Here is a 19488-nt window from a genome sequence, read left to right as displayed (position 1 = left end):
TTGTTTATATTTATGTAATATAAAAATAACAATTTACCATAACTGAGAAATAAAATTGATACATTTCAAAGTGTAACGAATAGCCAAAGTGAAAATATTAATTAAACAAAATGAAAATGTGCAAAACTTCAAGGTGTTTTTATACTGAATTTGTATAGTGCAATGAGAGAGGTACAATAAATAAAGATTTATTTTTTAACAACACACTTCTACAGTCGTAACCTGATATTGCATGTCACATTCTCCCATCACCAGCTGTCTACAGGACATCAACAGTTGCAGTTCTCCTCATCAGTTCAAAATCTACACTCATTTTACTATATCATTGATGACTGTACGGTCCATATTTCCTCTAAAATAAAGATTCATAGTTCACCTCCCCTGCTTTATTTCCTTACCTGTTGCACCATAAGGCCTCCTTAAGTTTTTCCAAATGCCCCAACAAAAAAAAAGTAAAAAAAAGTTTGGGAACCACTGGGTTAACTTGTAGTTTGTGCGTTACAAATCCTAGAAGCAAACGCAGTCTGACCTCATCACTCTGACAGACTTGATAAAAGGACCTACTCATCATTTGTTGTACTACAAGGCTCTGCCCATTAAAGGGGGCCTGTTTGTCAGCGACTGATAACAGTCTACAGGCTTGTGTGTACGTGTGTGTGTGCCTGTTTGTTCCAAATGTTTAATAGTGTGTATGCAATGCTGCTTTTTGTGCTCATCGTGATGGAAGCCCTTGGAGCTGAGGAAGATGATGCAAACTGCTACATGCTGGGGGCCCCAGAATTCCCCCTGCTGTCTAAAGAAGGCGATATAACAATTGGAGGAGCCTTCTCCATTTATAGCGAAATCTCCATACCTTCGCTGCCCTTCACGGATACCCCAAAACCTCTCACATGTTCCAGGTACTGCATGTTGTCTCCTTTCTGCTTTTATAGAATAAGTCGGACAAACTCTGACAGCTATCCCTAAATTCTCCAGGATTAATTTCAGAGAGTTTCGTTTTGTCCAAACAATGCTCTTTGCCATTGAGGAGATCAACAACAGCAGCTCTCTACTCCCTAATATATCAATTGGTTACAAGGTATTTGACACTTGTGGTTCAACGCTGACTTCAATGCGTTCAGTCATGGCTCTAATGAATGGACAGGAGGGCACGTTGGAGGAAAAATGCACCAGCCAGTCATCTGTTCATGCAGTTATTGGAGCATCTGAGTCCTCGTCCACCATTGTGATGCTACAAACTTCAGGAATTTTTCAAATACCAGTGGTAAATAGAATTTGTTACTGAAATGATTATGAAATGTTTATTTGAACTCACTAGTTTCTAAATATAGATATAGATTGTCTGGATAATGTTTAACTTGAGTCATAGTATAAAAGCTAGCACTACAATATCAAGCTCCACTGCTCAAGCATTACAATGTGTTTCCTCTGATTTTCTGTTTAGATCAGCCACTTTGCTACATGTGCTTGTCTGAGTAACAGACGGGAGTACTCCTCCTTTTTCAGGACCATTCCCAGTGATTACTACCAAAGCAGAGCCCTGGCAAAACTGGTTAAGCACTTTGGCTGGACCTGGGTTGGAGCTGTTAGAAGTGACAATGACTATGGTAACAATGGCATGGCCACATTTATTGAAGCTGCAAGCCAGGAGGGGGTCTGTATTGAGTACTCCGAGGCCATTTCCAGGACTGACCTCTTAGAACACACTGCTAGGGTAGTTAGAGTGATCCGTGAAGGCAGTGCTCGTGTTTTGGTTGCCTTCCTTGCCCAGGGTGAGATGAACATTCTGCTCGAGGAAGCTTTGAAACAGAACGTCACGGGGTTGCAATGGGTTGGGAGTGAATCTTGGATAACAGCAGGTCATTTGGCCACAAAAAGGTACTCTGGCATTCTGACAGGGTCTCTGGGGTTCACTATCAGAAAGTCAAAGATCTTGGGCTTACGAGAATTCCTTCTGCAAGTTAACCCAAGTCAAGAACCTCAGAACAAACTACTCAGAGAGTTCTGGGAGGCCACATTTGGCTGTAGTTTTCACTCCAGTCAGCACAGTCAAACTCAGGTCAAGTCATGCTCTGGTTCCGAGAGTCTAGTGGACATCAACAATCCTTTCACAGATGTATCAGAGCTGAGAATATCTAACAACGTATATAAGGCTGTATATGCTGTGGCTCATGCTATACATAACATGAACTGTAGACAAAATGGAGATAAACAGCTGTGTGTTTGGAGAAAGACATATGACACAAAACAGGTGAGGGATAGAATTTGTGATAAATGTAATAACTATGGATTGAGAACAACGTTTTTGTACTCAATGCTTTCACTAATATCTTATTGCCAGGTTTTGAAAAACCTCCAAGATGTGAATTTCACTCTTCAATCAGGAGAAAGAGTATACTTTGACGAGAACGGAGACCCTGCAGCTGCCTATGAGCTGGTGAACTGGCACAGAAACCAAGCAGGAGAGCCTGTGTTTGTGACCGCAGGGAGCTACGACGCTTCACTGCCCGATGGAAAGCAGTTTACCATGAACGGAATCAACATAACATGGGCTGCCAAGTACCTGCAGGTATTACATCAACCCCAGCTAAATGGTGTGGCATTATCCTACTCTTCAATATGGTGGCGATGGAACAGTGTGTGAACCAATATATACATTATTTCCTTCCATTTGACGTGTGAATGATTAAAGATCCTCCGCTGCAGAAGTGTGTTTAACATTACCCTGAAACTCATTAAGAGAAGTGTGAAAGGCATATCTAATGAGTAGTTTAGCCATCTAATGAGACTTCACAGTTTGTCTTATACCCATCTGTCTATGTCATATCCCTAGCAGCAGCGACCCTTTCACACACTATACACACAAAAACTATAGTATAACAAATATATTCGCCACCAACCACGTGGCGCCAGTGATTCTAAGTGATTAGTGTTAGTCATAGAAATTGCATCAAGCCATCATATTTCACAAGGAAGAACGATGTGGAATGATTGAGTTTCCATGCTTGTGTTTACTGCATTAGTCTTCACTCGCATCTATTGTAAGTACAATTCAAATTAAAGTAAATATGTAATGTATATATAATATGTGACTAAATTGTAACTAAAACTATGCAACTAAATGAAGAGATAGGAAACCATGAAGGCGTGTGAGTGGCTGATGAGGCATGGTGTTGTTGCAGAGGCCGCAGTCTGTGTGCAGTGAGAGTTGCCGGCCGGGTTTCCGACAAGCTGTGATTAAAGGAAAACCTATCTGTTGCTTCTCCTGCATTGCCTGTGCTGCTGGAGAGATCAGCAACTCCAGTGGTGTGTAGACAAAACACACTTTTGGCATAGTTATTAAAATGAAATATTATACGAATCCACTTATTACAACCTTAACTTCACCTTCCATCTTTATAATAACTTACACTGTATCATTATGAGTATTATTATTGTTTGTATGATCACACCTTTCAGTGCTGCGTGTTTGTGTTTCAGATTCGGCAGAGTGTTCACGTTGCTCACTGGAGTACTGGTCGAATGAAGATCACAGCCTGTGTGTTCCAAAGGTGATTGAGTTCCTGTCTTTTGAAGAAACAATGGGGGCCCTCTTAACTGCTGTCTCACTGTTCGGAGCAAGTTTAACGCTGCTGGTGTTGTTCGTCTTCTTTCGATTTCGAGACACGCCTCTTGTCAAAGCCAGTAACTCTGAGCTGAGCTTCCTGCTGCTCTTCTCCTTGACTCTGTGCTTCCTGTGCTCTCTGACCTTCATAGGCCGGCCCTCTGAGTGGTCCTGCATGCTGCGACACACAGCGTTTGGGATCACCTTTGCCCTGTGCATGTCCTGTATCTTGGCTAAGACTATAGCAGTAGTAGTTGCGTTTAATGCTAGAAGGCCGAAAAACACAGTTCCGCAGTGTTCTGCTCCTCTGCAGAGAACAAGTGTTCTGAGTTGTACCTCACTGCAGGTGTTAGTTTGTGTGCTGTGGTTAACTCTCGCCCCACCATTCCCATATAAAAATACAGCTCATGCTGCAGAAAAGATTATATTAGAGTGTGATCTGGGATCTCCTATCGGGTTCTGGGCTGTGTTGGGATATATAGGACTCCTGGCTATATTATGTTTTATCCTAGCTTTTCTAGCACGAAAACTACCAGATAATTTCAATGAAGCCAAATTTATCACATTTAGTTTGCTGATATTCTGTGCAGTCTGGATCACTTTTATCCCAGCGTATGTGAGCTCTCCTGGGAAGTTCACTGTGGCTGTGGAGATATTTGCTATTCTGGCCTCTAGCTTTGGATTACTTTTCTGCATATTTGCACCAAAATGTTATATTTTATTATTGAAACCCGAGAGAAATACCAAAAAGCACATGATGGGGAAACATTAACAAAAAATCACCCTAAATCACTGATATTAATGTTAGACGAGTGCAATTTGAAAGTTTCTTCCTAAACATACAATATTTATTCAATAAGTCTGGGAAACTATCTATTAACCTTCAAAAAACACAGCTGTTCTGTCATGAAATAAATGTAACTGCTTCACACAGTGCCGTGACTGTGGATTGAACACATTTGACCTGATCTAGCAGAGCTTCTACAGTTAAAGGACTTTGATTACAAATAATTGATTTCCTGGTTAGATCATTTGGTTTACAGGATGGTGATGCGTGTGATGCTAATTTATTTCAAAACTTATCCTGAAACCAATCAATCCATATCTATTTCAAAACATAGATTTAGTGAAATATGGTTTTGGTTTTGGTTTTGAGCTACTCGTTCTCCTATTACTACTCCATGCTTTTGTTCTCTGAATGTCTCCATTTATAAAAATAATAATTAAACACTCCAACCTAAAAAATAAATAAATAAGACCGGCATCCCTGCAGAGATTCCCGGGTTTCTGAATGAATTATTGTTGATCACTATCTAATTGGCCAGTGGATCTATCAGTGAAATCCCAAGCTCTGTCATTGGTCGAGAGAAATATGACACATAGGTCGCATGTGACCCTGCGGGCATTGTGATAATGGATAGGAACTCTATAAAATGTCTGGTTTCAAGATATTTTGATTCGCAGGCCGGTGGAAGTAAGAGGCCTGTTCAGGTATAAAGCAATGCTGCTGATTGCAGACCTGCTCTTGCTCTCCCTCCTGGCTATCAGAGGAGAGAAAGATGTGTGTGAAACATACGGGACCAAAGAAGTGTCTCAGTTCTCTAAAGAGGGAGACATCAAAATTGGAGGCATTTTCTCCTTCCATCAGAATCCAGTGAGTGTCAATCCGACTCTCCAGATCAACCCGGGAAGCATCCAATGTGAAGGGTAAGAAAATACAACTTGTTTAACGTATCTATGCTTGATGTTGCATTGTTTAAGTTGTGTCTTAGGTTGTCACAAATTGTTTCCCCCTCTATGTCTTTCAGTCTGGATCCAGGTGAGCTTCAGTATGCTTACACTATGATGTTTGCCATAGAGGAAATCAACAACAGCTCAGAACTTCTGCCAGGAGTCACACTGGGCTACAGGATCTTTGACTCTTGCCCCAGTATCCCTCTGTCCGTCAGAGCATCGCTAGACCTGATGAATATGTATAATGACAGGGGGGGCAGCTGTGACAAGCTCTCCACTGTACACGCTGTCATTGGGGAAACTACATCCACCTCTACAATAGGTATCGCACGCACCATGGGACCTTTTCATATTCCTGTGGTGAGTATGTGAAGACACAATGTGAAACTGTAATATTGTCATGATATATATCGCATGCAATTTTGGTGAATTCATAAATTCATCGTGGACATAAGCTAATTCCTTACTTTCTTCTATGTTTGTCTCAGATCAGTCACTCAGCCACTTGTGCATGTCTTAGCAACAGAAGAGAGTACCCCTCTTTCTTCAGAACTATTCCCAGTGACCTATACCAGAGCCAAGCCCTGGCAAAGCTGGTAAAGCACTTTGGCTGGACCTGGGTAGGGGCTATCAGAACCAACAGTGATTATGGAAATGGTGGCATGGCTACTTTCCTGAAAGCAGCTAAAATGGAAGGCGTGTGTGTTGAATACTCAGTGGCCATTTACAGAACTGACCCCAGGAAATGGTTCTTGGAAGTGGTAGACATCATTAAAAAATCCAGCTCAAAGGTCATTGTAGCATTTGCTGACGGCACTGATCTTGACATTCTTATCAAAGAGCTTCATGCTCAAAATGTGACAGGACTCCAATGGGTGGGCAGTGAGGGCTGGATCACTTACCGCTACATTGCCTCTCCAGTCAACTATGCTGTTGTTCAGGGGGCTGTGGGCTTTGCTGCACTCAATGCTCATATCCCTGGACTGCAGGAGTTCCTAGCTAACAGTAGGCCCTCCACAAGGCCTGGGGACCGGGGATTGGTAGAGTTGTGGGAGACGGTCTTTGGCTGCACACTGATTCCCCGAGCTCAGGTTCAAGCTCAGGGTTCAGTCACAACCTGCACTGGGAAGGAGTCTCTGTGGGACACAAACTCACGCTTCACAGATGTTTCAGATGCGAGTCTACTGAATAATGTTTACAAAGCCACATATGCTGTAGCTCATGCACTCAACCTGCTCTTTACCTGCCAAGATGGACAAGGGCCTTTTGAGAACAATACCTGTGCTGACAGGCAAAACTTTCAACCGTGGCAGGTAAATCTAAGTATATGATGATTTTTACATAACAAAGGTACAATTGAATGATAATGCACTTAACACGAGTGTCTCTGCAGGTGCTGCATTACCTGACCCAGGTTAATTTCACTACTAAGATTGGTGAAAACGTGTTCTTTGATGCAATGGGTGATCCAGCGGCACGGTATGCCCTGGTAAACTGGCAGAGGGATGAGACAGGGTACATTCTCTTTGAGACCATTGGTTATTACGATGCCTCCAAGCCTGAGGGTCAGCAGTTTAACATGAAGGCAGGTGTAAAAGCCATCTGGGCCGGTCATAGGACTGAGGTGGGTGTTCTTTGAGTGATATCTTTTTATCTCGGTAGTAAATATTGTCCCTGGTGCATTGTTTATAGGTGTTTATAGGCCGTTTTTGCAAGTTAATTTAACACTTTTACTGTAATGCAGGTGCCGAGGTCAGTTTGCAGTGAGAGCTGCTTGCCAGGGACCCGTCGGGCCTTTGTTAAGGGGAAGCCCATCTGCTGTTTTGATTGCATCACCTGTGCTGACGGGGAGTTCAGCAACAGCACAAGTGAGACAGCAGGATTCCTAGCCTTTACTCTAGCCTTGATCATGTTTCTGTTGGGCAAAATCGCTGTCAGCACTTTACTGGTCTATCTGAAGATGTGTGTGTTGTACAGCCTAAACATCTTTATGCTTTCAGATGCAGTGAAATGTGACAAATGCCCCACTGAGTACAAATCCAACGGAGACAGGAATAACTGTGACTTGAAAGCTATTGAGTTCCTCACCTTCAGAGAACTGATGGGTATACTGCTGGTAACCTTTTCTGTTTTTGGAGCGTGCTTGGCAATGACTATAGCTCTGATATTTTTCCACTACAGGCACACTCCAATTGTCAGAGCAAACAACTCTGAGCTGAGCTTCCTGCTGCTCTTCTCCTTGACTCTGTGCTTCCTGTGCTCTCTGACCTTCATAGGCCGGCCCTCTGAGTGGTCCTGCATGCTGCGACACACAGCGTTCGGGATCACCTTTGTCCTCTGTATCTCTTGTGTTCTGGGGAAAACCATAGTGGTGTTAATGGCCTTTAGAGCCACACTCCCAGGGAGTAATATGATGAAATGGTTTGGGCCTGTTCAGCAGAGGCTCAGTGTTCTGGGTTTCACTCTCATACAGATTGTCATTTGTATACTTTGGTTAACCATCAGCCCTCCTTTTCCCTTCAAAAATATGCAGCACTATAAGGAGAGGATTATTCTAGAGTGTGCTCTGGGGTCAGCTGTGGGGTTCTGGGCGGTGTTGGGATACATAGGCCTCCTCGCTATGCTGTGCTTTGTACTTGCTTTTTTGGCTCGGAAGCTGCCTGATAATTTCAACGAGGCTAAATTCATCACTTTCAGCATGTTGATATTCTGTGCAGTGTGGATCACCTTCATCCCAGCGTATGTGAGCTCCCCTGGGAAGTTCACTGTGGCCGTAGAGATATTTGCAATTCTAGCCTCCAGTTATGGAATGCTATTTTGTATTTTTTTGCCTAAGTGCTACATTATGTTATTGCAACCGGAAAAAAATACCAGGAAACATTTGATGGGAAAAGTGACACCAAGAACTCTTTGAAATAATTTCTTGATATATTCTTCACTATTTATTTTGTTTTCTACGTCTGGAAGGTGCTAAATATATATAGCTGTGAAATAAATAAATAATATTTTATAGTTACAATTCCCATCCCACACTGAGTTAAATCACACTGTAATTAAATGTATTTTAGAGACTCAAGATATAGTAAAACGATTGTACATGAGCTGATATCTTTTTAATTAATAAGAACGCAAAAATCTTTAATGTGACAGCTTCTTTCTCTCACATCATGAAAACTTGTGAATATGTTGTATCTTATGATAGTTGTTAGAATTGGAAGTTGTTTTTAAATGTTTGCATTTATACCGTGTACTTGAAATGGTTTGGAGCACTATTTATTGTGTTGTGTTAAGAAATAGTTAATAATAGATATCTAAGTTATAGTTTGTTGATCCATGGAGGGAAACTCCAGCTCTTCAGCCTAGTGCCTTGGTCAGGGGCGATGGCAGGGGCATATACAATGTTTTGATGGTGGGGGTTAAGGGAGCACACAGAGCAAACCCATGCAGAAATTTCACAATATCCTAGATATAATAGTACAAAAGTGTACATACTGTAATATATTCTAATAATATATATAAATACATATATAATAGTTTGTAGCAGAATGTACACAGAAATGTAATTGTCTCAGAATGCATCAGCAGCTTACCAGATGTAAATATAAGTGATCATTGTGTCAGTCAATGTGTGTGGAATGTAACTTATATGTATATTCAATATATTGTGTAAAATATGATAAGAAATAAAATGCTTTTGTGCAACCATTCTGTCACTGTTGCTTGTCATCAGTCATTCAGTTCAAATAATGTTTGACAGTAGACAGTATATGAAATATTCAAGCCAGTGAGAGTCAGTACATATATATAGAGAGAGTCATTCAGAGCAACACAAGTCTCTGAAAAGTACCTGCTCATGGCTCAGTTAGGCTCACATCCGTTTTAGTTTGAATCTGATCTACTGTAACATGGGAGGCAGTAGTCGAGTGGGTAGAGCTTCCGCTTAAGAACCGGAGGGTTGCCGGTTCGAGTCCCTGCCGAGGTGCCCCTGAGCAAGGCACCGAACCCTCAATTGCTCCCCCCTCTGCGAAGGGTGGTAATATAATGTAATGTAAGTCGCTTTGGATAAAAGCGTCTGCCAAACGATCGTAATGTAATGTAATGTAATGTATACTTTAGACATCGACTCTCTGAGGAGTCTCCATTACCGTCAGTGCTACTGTGTACATTTATAATTATTTCAGAAACAAACTGAACAAAGCAATTCCCCTCCTTGTAACACTCAGATTCATAGATAGCGTCTTTGGATTTAGCTGGTACACTCACATCAGGAAAATCAGATCACATGAATTCTCCATCTGAGGCCTCTGATGTATCCACAGAGGTCTCATATCATGAGAGAGCTCTTGTATAACATCGCTGTGGTTTATACATACGCTATCCAAATGCTGCATGCAAATCTGATGTGAGGAATATTTCACTGAATCAGTTTAAGGCACAATTCTGCACAATTGTCATCTCTTTCAATTTAACAACACACCTTCAAAAATACAATTGAAATAATCAATTGGATAATTTGAGTGAGTGGATCTAATTGTCTGATACCACATATACCACTGTTCTACTATATACTGTATATATATATAATAGTGTACCGTTTAAACTTTTTTTTCACCTGTGCTCCTCCCTTCCCTCCACCCTTTGGGTCCACAGAGATGGAACAGCATTGTTTTTTTTAATTTGTTTCTGATGATGTTTCAAAATATATAAATACCTGCACAAAGCGCCTATGATCCTGCTATGGTGTGTGTGATGCCACTCAGCAGATAGTATGACGTCCACACAGAGGTGGCCAGAGCAAGGTTGGGCGCTCCTCCAGCTGCTCTTGGTGGCGTCTTTCTCTCGAGCAGAGGAACCGGTGTGTCGGCAGATAGGAGAGCCTGAGAGCCCCCAGCTGTCGAGGGATGGGGACATTATCTTGGGTGGAATTTTCTCTTTCCACAGCAGCTGGAAAGACAGACAGGATTCCTACATGAAAAAACCTCTGCCACTGCAGTGCACAAGGTAAATTGCACAAGGTTGAGTGTAGCAATGTCTTTATTACAGCTCAAATAAAGAAGATGAAAAGGATTAAACTATACATCACCTCAAATTTTACTTTCCACCCTTTTGTTTCTATTTCAAGCATTCTCTTATTCATAACTATCTGTTTCAAGTTTGAATTTCAGGGCGTTCCAGTTTGCCCAAGCTATGTTCTTTGCCATTGAAGAGATTAATAACAGCACAGACCTGCTGCCTGGGATCTTTCTGGGTTACAAGGTCTATGATGCCTGTGGCTCCATTGCAAGAGGAGTGAGGGTCGCTCTGGCTTTGGCCAATGATGATGAAGAGGCATCTGCACCCTCCAAAGCACCCTGCACGAGACCGGCTCAAGTACAGGCCATCATGGGAGAAACCTCTTCCTCTCCTTGCATGGCTATAGCAACTGTAATAGGACCCTTTCATATCCCGATGGTGGGTAGATTTTTGTAAAAATACAGTAATGTTGATGCAAATGTTGTAGTGCAATTATGCAAATATGTTTTTCATCTCTTAGATCAGCCACTTTGCCACCTGTGCCTGTCTCAGTGACAAGGTCAAGTATCCATCCTTTCTTAGAACGATTCCCAGTGACTACTATCAGAGCAGAGCCCTAGCCCAGCTGGTGAAGCACTTTGGTTGGACTTGGGTGGGTGCAATTAGAACCAATGATGATTATGGCAATAATGGAATGGCTACATTCACAGAAACTGCCCAGCAGCTGGGCATCTGTCTGGAATATTCTCTGTCCTTCTTCAGAACAGATCCACCAGACAAGATTCTGAGGATAATTAACACTATCAAGGCGTCCACATCCCGTGTGATTGTGACTTTTCTCTCTCACATGGATCTGGACATTCTCATACATGAGCTGGCCCGCCACAACCTCACCAGATACCAGTGGGTAGGCACTGAAGGATGGATCTCTGATTTCCACACTGCTGCCCTTGACAGGTATCACATCCTGGATGGTGCTATAGGGCTTTCCATCCCCAAAGCCCATGTCACAGGCCTGAAGGAGTTTCTGTTGGATGTGAAGCCACTGAATTCATCTAGTGGGGAACTGTTTATAGAGTTCTGGGAGACATTGTTTAGTTGTAAATTCAAGCAAAACAAGGCCACTATGGGCAATCAGCGATACTGTACTGGACACGAAAATCTGTCTGAAGAAGAAAACAGCTTCACTGATATGTCACTCATGCCCATTTTTAACAATGTCTACAAAGGAGTGTATGCTGTGGCCCATGCACTCCATCAAATTCTTGGCTGTAACAAAACGTGTAGCAACAAAGTGAAGCTAAATCCATTAACGGTGAGTTGAACATAAAAAGCACAACTTACAAATTTTGTGCTGGGCGATGACACATTAAATTTTAATGATAATTGTTTGTCGCATTTATTGAAGCATAACCGGGCCGCAAGGTTGGCGATGTCACAGACTGAATTATTATCTATCGTTATAGATTTTGCAGCACATAAAAAAGATTCAGTTCAAAACAAAGGAAGGGGAGAAGGTTTACTTTAACGAACGCGGAGACCCGGCTGCAAAGTATGAAATTGTAAACTGGCAGCCAAGGAAAAATGGCATGGTGGACTTTGCTATCGTTGGTCTTTATGATGCATCTTTACCTGCTGACAAACAGCTGAATTTACAGAATAAATCCCTCATTTGGGCACAGAACTCTAAACAGGTGAGCTCCTGTGTGAGTTATATTAACGCCAACATGCGGAGTTCACGATCACAATATTTCCATTCAGAACGATCACTTGTCAAGGCAACACACCAAACTGAAGGTGATTTTCCTATAGTGTGTCTTTGCTCATGCAGGTGCCCTCGTCCGTTTGCAGTGAGAGTTGCCCCCCAGGGACACGCAAGGTTCTGCAGAAAGGAAAACCCATCTGCTGCTATGACTGTATAAGATGTGCAGAGGGAGAAATCAGCAACATTACAGGTACTCTGGTGTTATTCAATGGTTTCATCTGTTTTAGATGAAACAGTTTTCGGTCCCAAAATTACCAAACAGATGAGTTTTCATACTGCAGTGTCTTAAATTAATAAATATATGGAAATAACGATGGTTAAAACTTATTTCAATGACATTATTAGACGTATATCAAACACATAATAAGTATATAACAATACAAGTAGAGAATTTACATTTTGTGATTTTTGCCCATTAATTGGAACAAATTAGTAATAAATAAGTCAAATGAATAAAATAACTCTGATAATGTCAGAAATGTTTGGAGATGATGATGTGTGATACAAAATGATAATTATAATGATCCTCATAACCAAGCAAAAGCTACCAGAGAACCGGGCCAAAGTGGCTAACTGTAGCTGTAGGAGCTATCAGTTACAGAATGAAACGGTTGATAAAATTACAAAAGAACAAACTAGTTAGAGAGAGAGTGCAGTTGAGAGGCTGCGGGTGAGCGATGGGGAAAAGCCAAAGAAGCTCAGAAAAAGGTGTACATGGGAACTCCGCACCCCCACAAAGCGTTGCTGCATATAATCTGGTGACCTTGTAATGTTACATCAGCAAAGTGTTGTCATCACTTCTAACATGTTTTCTTTTGTCGTTTTGTAGATTCGATCACCTGTGTGAGATGTCATCCTGAATTCTGGTCTAATGAGAGAAGAGATGACTGTGTGAAGAAGGAGGCAGAGTTTCTCTCCTATGAAGAGATCATGGGGGCACTGCTCACCGCTGCCTCTTTGTTAGGAACATGTCTGACTGCTGCTGTGGCATTTGTTTTCTTCAGATACAGGCACACTCCCATCGTCAAAGCCACCAACTCTGAGCTGAGCTTCCTGCTGCTCTTCTCCTTGACTCTGTGCTTCCTGTGCTCTCTGACCTTCATAGGCCGGCCCTCTGAGTGGTCCTGCATGCTGCGACACACAGCGTTCGGGATCACTTTTGTCCTCTGCATCTCTTGTGTTCTGGGGAAAACCATAGTGGTGTTGATGGCCTTTAGAGCCACACTTCCAGGGAGTAATATGATGAAATGGTTTGGGCCTCCTCAGCAAAGACTCAGTGTTCTGGCTTTCACTCTCATACAGGTTCTGATATGTATCCTCTGGTTAACAATCTCCCCTCCTTTTCCATTTAAGAATTTTAAGCACTTTAAAGATAAAATCATTCTAGAATGTGCTCTGGGATCAGAAGTAGGCTTCTGGGCCGTGCTCGGCTACATAGGACTCCTGGCTATCTTATGTTTTATTTTTGCTTTTCTAGCACGGAAGCTGCCGGATAACTTCAATGAAGCCAAATTCATCACCTTCAGCATGCTGATATTCTGTGCAGTCTGGATCACTTTCATCCCGGCGTATGTGAGCTCGCCCGGGAAGTTCAGCGTTGCTGTAGAAATATTTGCAATCTTGGCCTCTAGCTTTGGCTTACTTTTCTGCTTATTTGCTCCAAAATGTTATGTAATCTTACTGAAACCAGAGAAAAATACTAAAAAGAGCATCATGATCAAGAACTGAACCTAAGGCTGTTCATTTTGTTTTTATTAATTCAGTTACTCTGACTGACTAATGAATAATAATAATAATAGATGTACTAATATCTTGAGGTGTATTCAGAATGCCAGTCAGATACTTCCACTACAGCAGGTTCCACTTAAAATCATTCTATTTTTCAGTGACACAGTGATACAAAATATAATAGATGTCATCAATAATGTTTTGCTTTGTCTATTACTATTTTTGCGCTAAACTTTGCAATGTAAAGTGCTTTTAGGACAATAAAGTGTATCAGAGTACATGTATTTATAACATGTCATACAGTATGGATGTCCAGATATACGTCTATATAAACAGGATATGAATGATCTGTTTAATTTCAATCTACATTCTTGATGAGGTGAGAGAAAACTCAAAACATCATGTACAGTTGAAAATAAAGATTTTTTTGTGACTTGGCTAGATATTTAATATAAACAGGTGCTTGCTGTCTGCTGGTCTCCTGAGGCTGATACGCCATGACACCTTCCCCCTGGGGTTGAGGGTATATAAAGGCCGGCTGCCGAGATGTGGGTCCGGTTGGCCTGCCCCCCCCGCAGAGCAGTGCAGAGCTATGCCACTGCTCCGGCTTCTCCTCTCGGCCCTGCTCATCGGAAGGGGAAACTCTATGTGCCGACTCCGGGGGTCAGCAAAGCTCCCTGAACTGGCCCGGGATGGCGACCTTATGATTGGAGGCATTTTCTCATTTCGCACAGGGCAGGATTATATTGTTAACACATTTCAGGCAATGCCTCAAGCACGGAAATGCAAAAAGTATGTACTGCTCCTAATTTATGTTTACATGTTTGAACTGACTGAAACATCTGAATCTGATACTGTTTCATTCTATATCAAATGTTTTGAAGTTTGTAACAATCTAATATTGCTTCCTACCCCACAGTTTCAACGTTAGAGAATTTAAATTTGCTCACACCATGATCTTTGCAATTAATGAGATCAATGCAAACCCAGAGATGCTCCCCAATATTAAACTTGGTTATAAGATCTATAATAACTGTGGCAATATGGACATATTAAGAGCTGCACTTGCACTCGTGAGTGGACAAAACACAGAAGTCAGTAATGATGAATGCACAAGTGGCACAGTTCAGGCCATCCTGGGACATTCAGGATCAGCTCCAACTGTTGCTTTTGCACGAATTGTTGGCAGGTTTCATGTACCTGTGGTGAGTAGACGAATCAACTTACTCACATGTGACAATGACTTCAGTTTATAGCATGTTGTTGGAAATAAGTCCATTATGTCACGTTCAACAAAAATGTTATTTCATATGTAATTGTTGTTATAACAGTAATCTACATAGTTTCCTGCAAAAAAAACATTGCAGCTGAGTTATTTGTCTCTTTTTTTCAGATCAGCCACTTTGCCACCTGTGCCTGTCTGAGCAATAGAAAAGCATATCCTACATTTTTCAGAACGATTCCCAGTGATTACTATCAGAGCAGAGCCCTGGCCAAACTTGTCAAACATTTTGGCTGGACCTGGATTGGTGCCATAGCTGTGGAAAATCGATATGGCCTCAATGGCATGGCTGATTTTATCCAGGTTGCACAAGAATATGGAGTGTGCATTGAATATTCTGAAGCCTTTTCATCATCAGGGCCGGCTGACAGACTGCAGGGGTTAATAGAGATCGTTAAGCACGCCACTTCCAAGGTGATTATGGCCTTTATGTCTCACAGAGAAATAAAGGTTCTGGCAGCTGAGTTGTACAAACACAATGTTACAGGACTGCAGTGGGTTGGCAGTGATGCTTGGATCACAGATCACTCTCTGACTGACAGCGAGGGTCACAGCATCCTTGTGGGCTCGCTGGGCTTTGTTGTCAGCAGAGCTCACATCCCTGGGCTGGAGGAGCACCTCAGGGGGCTTCACCCCTCACATTTCCCTGAAAGCCAGTTTCTCAGAGATTTCTGGGAAGACGTGTTTGACTGCTCTCTGAGGAGCACCGCACAGATGCGGAGAAAGCTGTGCAGCGGCTCTGAGAGCTTACAAAATGTCAATTCACAGTTCACTGATGTCTCTGAGCTGAGATTTACCCATAATGTCTACAAGTCAGTTTATGCAGTGGCTCATGCTCTCCATGACCTGCTCACATGTGAGGAGGGTAAGGGGCCCTTCACCAATGGGACCTGTGCAGACGCTAAACACATTCTGCCATGGCAGGTGAGAAACCACTAGCTGAGTAAATCATTACAAGAGTGGTTACTGTTATAAGTGCCATTTTTCACTTTAAGTTGACATTTCTTCACCAGTTCTTGCAGTACCTCAACACTGTGAATTTTGCCACAAAGGAAGGGGGGAGAGTTTATTTTGATAGTAATGGAGACTCACCTGCAAGATATGAACTTGTTAATTTACAAATGACCAACAAAGGAACCATGGAAGGAGTTACAGTTGGCATCTATGATGCTTCCTTAGCTGAGAGCCATCAGTTTATCATGAGTAATATATCAGTTGTCTGGGGCGGTGGGTTGAATGAGGTAAAGCGCCAAAGATTGTAATTATAATTGTGCTATATAGCTGTTGAATTCTATGCTTGCTGAACTGTACATATAATCAGTCTTGCACCTGTGTGTGGCAGGTGCCTGTGTCAGTGTGCAGTGAGAGCTGTCGCCCAGGAAATCGGAAAGTCCTCCAGAGGGGGAAGCCGGTCTGCTGCTATCACTGCATACCATGTCCATCAGGCGAGATTAGCAATTTAACAGGTAACTAAACAAAACACTAGCACCAATCCTTGATTTCAATACACTGTGTAAGTGTATATGCTGACATTTTTCCCTAAATTGTTTTTTTCTACTTGCAGATTCAATACATTGCATGAAATGTCCACTGGAGTTCTGGCCCAACAAGCACAGAGACATGTGCATCCCAAAAGCAATCGAATTCTTAGCTTTTAACGAGATAATGGGAAGAATGTTAGCTTTTTTTTCCCTGCTGGGAATGTTTCTGACTGTGATCACAACACTCATCTTCTACTGCCACAAAGAAACCCCACTAGTACGAGCCAACAACTCTGAGCTGAGCTTCCTGCTGCTCTTCTCCTTGACTCTGTGCTTCCTGTGCTCTCTGACCTTCATAGGCCGGCCCTCTGAGTGGTCCTGCATGCTGCGACACACAGCGTTCGGGATCACCTTTGTCCTCTGTATCTCTTGCGTTCTGGGGAAAACTATAGTGGTGTTAATGGCCTTTAAAGCTACACTTCCAGGGAGTAATATGATGAAATGGTTTGGGCCTGTTCAGCAGAGGCTCAGTGTTCTGGGTTTCACTCTCATACAGGTCCTGATTTGTATACTTTGGTTAACAATCAGTCCTCCTTTTCCATTCATGAATTTCTGGCACTTCAAGGAAAGAATCATCTTAGAATGTGCCCTGGGGTCAGCTGTGGGGTTCTGGGCGGTGTTGGGGTACATAGGACTCCTGGCTGTGTTGTGTTTTATACTTGCTTTTTTGGCTCGGAAATTGCCAGATAACTTCAATGAGGCCAAATTTATCACTTTCAGCATGTTGATTTTCTGTGCAGTCTGGATCACCTTCATCCCTGCATATGTGAGCTCTCCTGGGAAGTTCACTGTGGCTGTGGAGATCTTTGCCATCCTGGCTTCCAGTTATGGGCTTCTGTTTTGCATTTTCCTCCCTAAATGTTACATCATCTTGTTGAGGCCTGAGCAGAACACAAAGAAACACATCATGGGAAAGTCATCTAATAGTGATATTCGTTATTAAATATAGTTGTTTTTTTCACATATTGTTTGTTCCCTAATTATTTGTAATGTTATTGTATTGCTGTGCTTTTAATACCGCAGTTCATCTCCTATAACCAAGGTATGATTTGTGTTAGATTCTGCCAGGTAAAATTGTGTATTTCTGCATATAAATCATTAATAAATAAAAGCATTAAAACAATTCTGTTGTTTTATATATCAAACGGATCAAAAAGCCGGAGGTTCCCCACCCTTGCTTTAGTTGATGTAACCCTGTAGCTCCCATGAGCTCCATGTCATCATTTTGTTCCTAATGCTCTCACCAGTTCTGCCATTTTGTGACTCTGAACATCAAATTTTGTCAACTCAAAAAAGCATTTATCCATTTATCAATAAACACAATTAGCAGCACTCCTACAGTTTATGCCTACATACATACATACATACATACATACACTACATGCATTGCCAGCTATGATATTACAGTTATTAAATATGAATGAAGCTATCTGACATGTACGGCTCCCTTTCTCCTGTTCATTTTGTCTCACTTTACTCTTCAGTCCAGTGGGTATTGTCTCTATCCTTAGTTTATAATCTTAATATATCCAAACAAATGTAACCTCATACTAGGTCTTCAAGAACATTTCAAACCGGGAAAAAAACGATACATTGAGTCAAAATCATTCCACTTTTGCCCCGGTGCAGCTTTCCTTGTTATAGGAATTGTCTGTGTCCTTAAAAGTCACAGCACAAAAATGACACGTTAAATAATTTTCGCAAAAGTCATGCAGCTGAGGTTTACTGCACTCAGAACAACACATTTCACAGAACCTTGCATTTAGTAGTTCTAATCAACATTAGAGGGGCGGCAGTGGCAACAGCCTAAGAGTTGCCAAAAATTGACACTGCCTTCGGTGCCCTTGAGCAAGACATCGAACCCCCAACCTGCTCCATGAGTGCTGGCTGCCGGCGGTGCCCCCTCCAGTGCATGTGTGTGTAGGAGAGGGGCGCAGTTTCGGATGTGGGTGTGTATTGCATTGTGTGTGTGCATGTTATAAATGCACAGGTCTAAAACAGGGAATTTATCATATGTGAGATTAATAAAGGGGTGTTTATGTTCTCTTTAACTTATTAGTCAAAAGTTTTCCTTAACCAACCAAACATTGAGAAGATGGAGTGAAGCAGGAAAAGTGTGAGTCCAGATAGACATTTTTGAATAGATGCAAGGCAAATAGATTGAGTTTGTAATTTACTCAAAGTTAATCAAAGTTCATAAGTTTGTTCCTCAACCCCAAGAGATACAAAGAATACAACTACAATATGACCGTTTCAAAACAACAGCACAACTGACAGGGGTATTCATTAAACGTTTGACTATACAATGATGCAATACTTTGGAAATCCAAAAGATCACACTTACACGCATAACAAAAACAGAGAAGAATAACACTGACTGATAATTAAGTCCTCATCTGGTGTCAGGGAGCCGTGACTACACAGCAGATTTACTCCAGTGGGAGAGCAGCTTTAGACACAGGAGATCAAACACTGCAACACTGTTGCTTCCCTGAACACAACAACATCAACCGCAGATGGCATATCATCTCGAGCAGAAGCTTGTGTCTAAATTAATCAGCATCCACGTCAAAACACATCATTAAATTTGAAATCAGTTAAGACCATGTTTGTTTTTATTGTTTTGTATCCATCTGTCTGTCTGTCTGTCTGAGGCCCACTGTACACGTTTGATTCCAAAGCAACTACTGTGTCTTAAACCAATATTTTATAATGTTATAGTACAAAATAATATGATTTGATATAATAACATGACAATCTTAGTTGTTAGATGTTTAAATACCACACACAGAGATTGCACATTCCGGTTGTAAGTCCTACA

The 19488-nt window shown here is 41.8% G+C and overlaps 4 protein-coding genes across 4 annotated transcripts; all 4 read left to right on the top strand.

Moving 5' to 3' along the window:
• Positions 1-696: 696 nt before the first annotated feature.
• LOC142995437 (extracellular calcium-sensing receptor-like) lies at positions 697-4376 on the top strand. Its single transcript, XM_076146504.1, has 6 exons — positions 697-899; positions 976-1264; positions 1445-2251; positions 2342-2569; positions 3183-3306; positions 3481-4376. Exons 1-6 carry the CDS (start codon positions 697-699, stop codon positions 4374-4376), a joined length of 2547 nt encoding a protein of 848 aa, XP_076002619.1.
• An 831-nt stretch (positions 4377-5207) lies between these two features.
• On the top strand, positions 5208-8252 carry LOC142995203 (extracellular calcium-sensing receptor-like). The gene is made up of 6 exons (XM_076146180.1): positions 5208-5311; positions 5413-5698; positions 5827-6651; positions 6732-6962; positions 7083-7206; positions 7339-8252. The coding sequence occupies exons 2-6, from the start codon at positions 5447-5449 to the stop codon at positions 8250-8252; spliced, it is 2346 nt and encodes a 781-aa protein (XP_076002295.1). The 5' UTR covers positions 5208-5311; positions 5413-5446.
• A 1893-nt stretch (positions 8253-10145) lies between these two features.
• Positions 10146-13844, top strand: LOC142995195 (extracellular calcium-sensing receptor-like). Its single transcript, XM_076146173.1, has 6 exons — positions 10146-10339; positions 10492-10789; positions 10872-11666; positions 11818-12045; positions 12183-12306; positions 12946-13844. Exons 1-6 carry the CDS (start codon positions 10308-10310, stop codon positions 13842-13844), a joined length of 2376 nt encoding a protein of 791 aa, XP_076002288.1. The 5' UTR covers positions 10146-10307.
• A 646-nt stretch (positions 13845-14490) lies between these two features.
• On the top strand, positions 14491-17610 carry LOC142995188 (extracellular calcium-sensing receptor-like). Its single transcript, XM_076146157.1, has 6 exons — positions 14491-14636; positions 14764-15049; positions 15238-16050; positions 16140-16367; positions 16469-16592; positions 16691-17610. Exons 1-6 carry the CDS (start codon positions 14491-14493, stop codon positions 17608-17610), a joined length of 2517 nt encoding a protein of 838 aa, XP_076002272.1.
• Positions 17611-19488: the final 1878 nt, after the last annotated feature.

The sequence above is a fragment of the Genypterus blacodes genome, unplaced genomic scaffold (assembly GCF_046128005.1).
Source record: "Genypterus blacodes isolate CSIRO-AG114 ecotype Tasmania unplaced genomic scaffold, CSIRO-AGI_Gbla_v1 ptg000032l_1, whole genome shotgun sequence".
NCBI classification, from domain to species: Eukaryota; Metazoa; Chordata; class Actinopteri; order Ophidiiformes; family Ophidiidae; genus Genypterus; species Genypterus blacodes.
Note: the sequence above shows the minus strand (reverse complement) of the source record. Positions and strands in the feature narration are given on the sequence as shown.

Bases quoted from the DNA above. Each gene is read 5' to 3' on its own strand.
- LOC142995437 (XM_076146504.1), top strand. From the start codon at position 697: ATGCTGCTTTTTGTGCTCATCGTGATGGAAGCCCTTGGAGCTGAGGAA. The intron at 2,570-3,182 runs GTATTACATCAA...GTGTTGTTGCAG, and splicing joins GGGCTGCCAAGTACCTGCAG to AGGCCGCAGTCTGTGTGCAG. The intron at 3,307-3,480 runs GTGTGTAGACAA...TTTGTGTTTCAG, and splicing joins AGAGATCAGCAACTCCAGTG to ATTCGGCAGAGTGTTCACGT.
- LOC142995203 (XM_076146180.1), top strand. From the start codon at position 5,447: ATGATGTTTGCCATAGAGGAAATCAACAACAGCTCAGAACTTCTGCCA. The intron at 6,652-6,731 runs GTAAATCTAAGT...GTGTCTCTGCAG, and splicing joins AAAACTTTCAACCGTGGCAG to GTGCTGCATTACCTGACCCA. The intron at 7,207-7,338 runs GTGAGACAGCAG...TTATGCTTTCAG, and splicing joins GGAGTTCAGCAACAGCACAA to ATGCAGTGAAATGTGACAAA.
- LOC142995195 (XM_076146173.1), top strand. From the start codon at position 10,308: ATGAAAAAACCTCTGCCACTGCAGTGCACAAG. The intron at 12,046-12,182 runs GTGAGCTCCTGT...TTGCTCATGCAG, and splicing joins GGGCACAGAACTCTAAACAG to GTGCCCTCGTCCGTTTGCAG. The intron at 12,307-12,945 runs GTACTCTGGTGT...GTCGTTTTGTAG, and splicing joins AGAAATCAGCAACATTACAG to ATTCGATCACCTGTGTGAGA.
- LOC142995188 (XM_076146157.1), top strand. From the start codon at position 14,491: ATGTGCCGACTCCGGGGGTCAGCAAAGCTCCCTGAACTGGCCCGGGAT. The intron at 14,637-14,763 runs GTATGTACTGCT...CCTACCCCACAG, and splicing joins CAAGCACGGAAATGCAAAAA to TTTCAACGTTAGAGAATTTA. The intron at 16,593-16,690 runs GTAACTAAACAA...TTCTACTTGCAG, and splicing joins CGAGATTAGCAATTTAACAG to ATTCAATACATTGCATGAAA.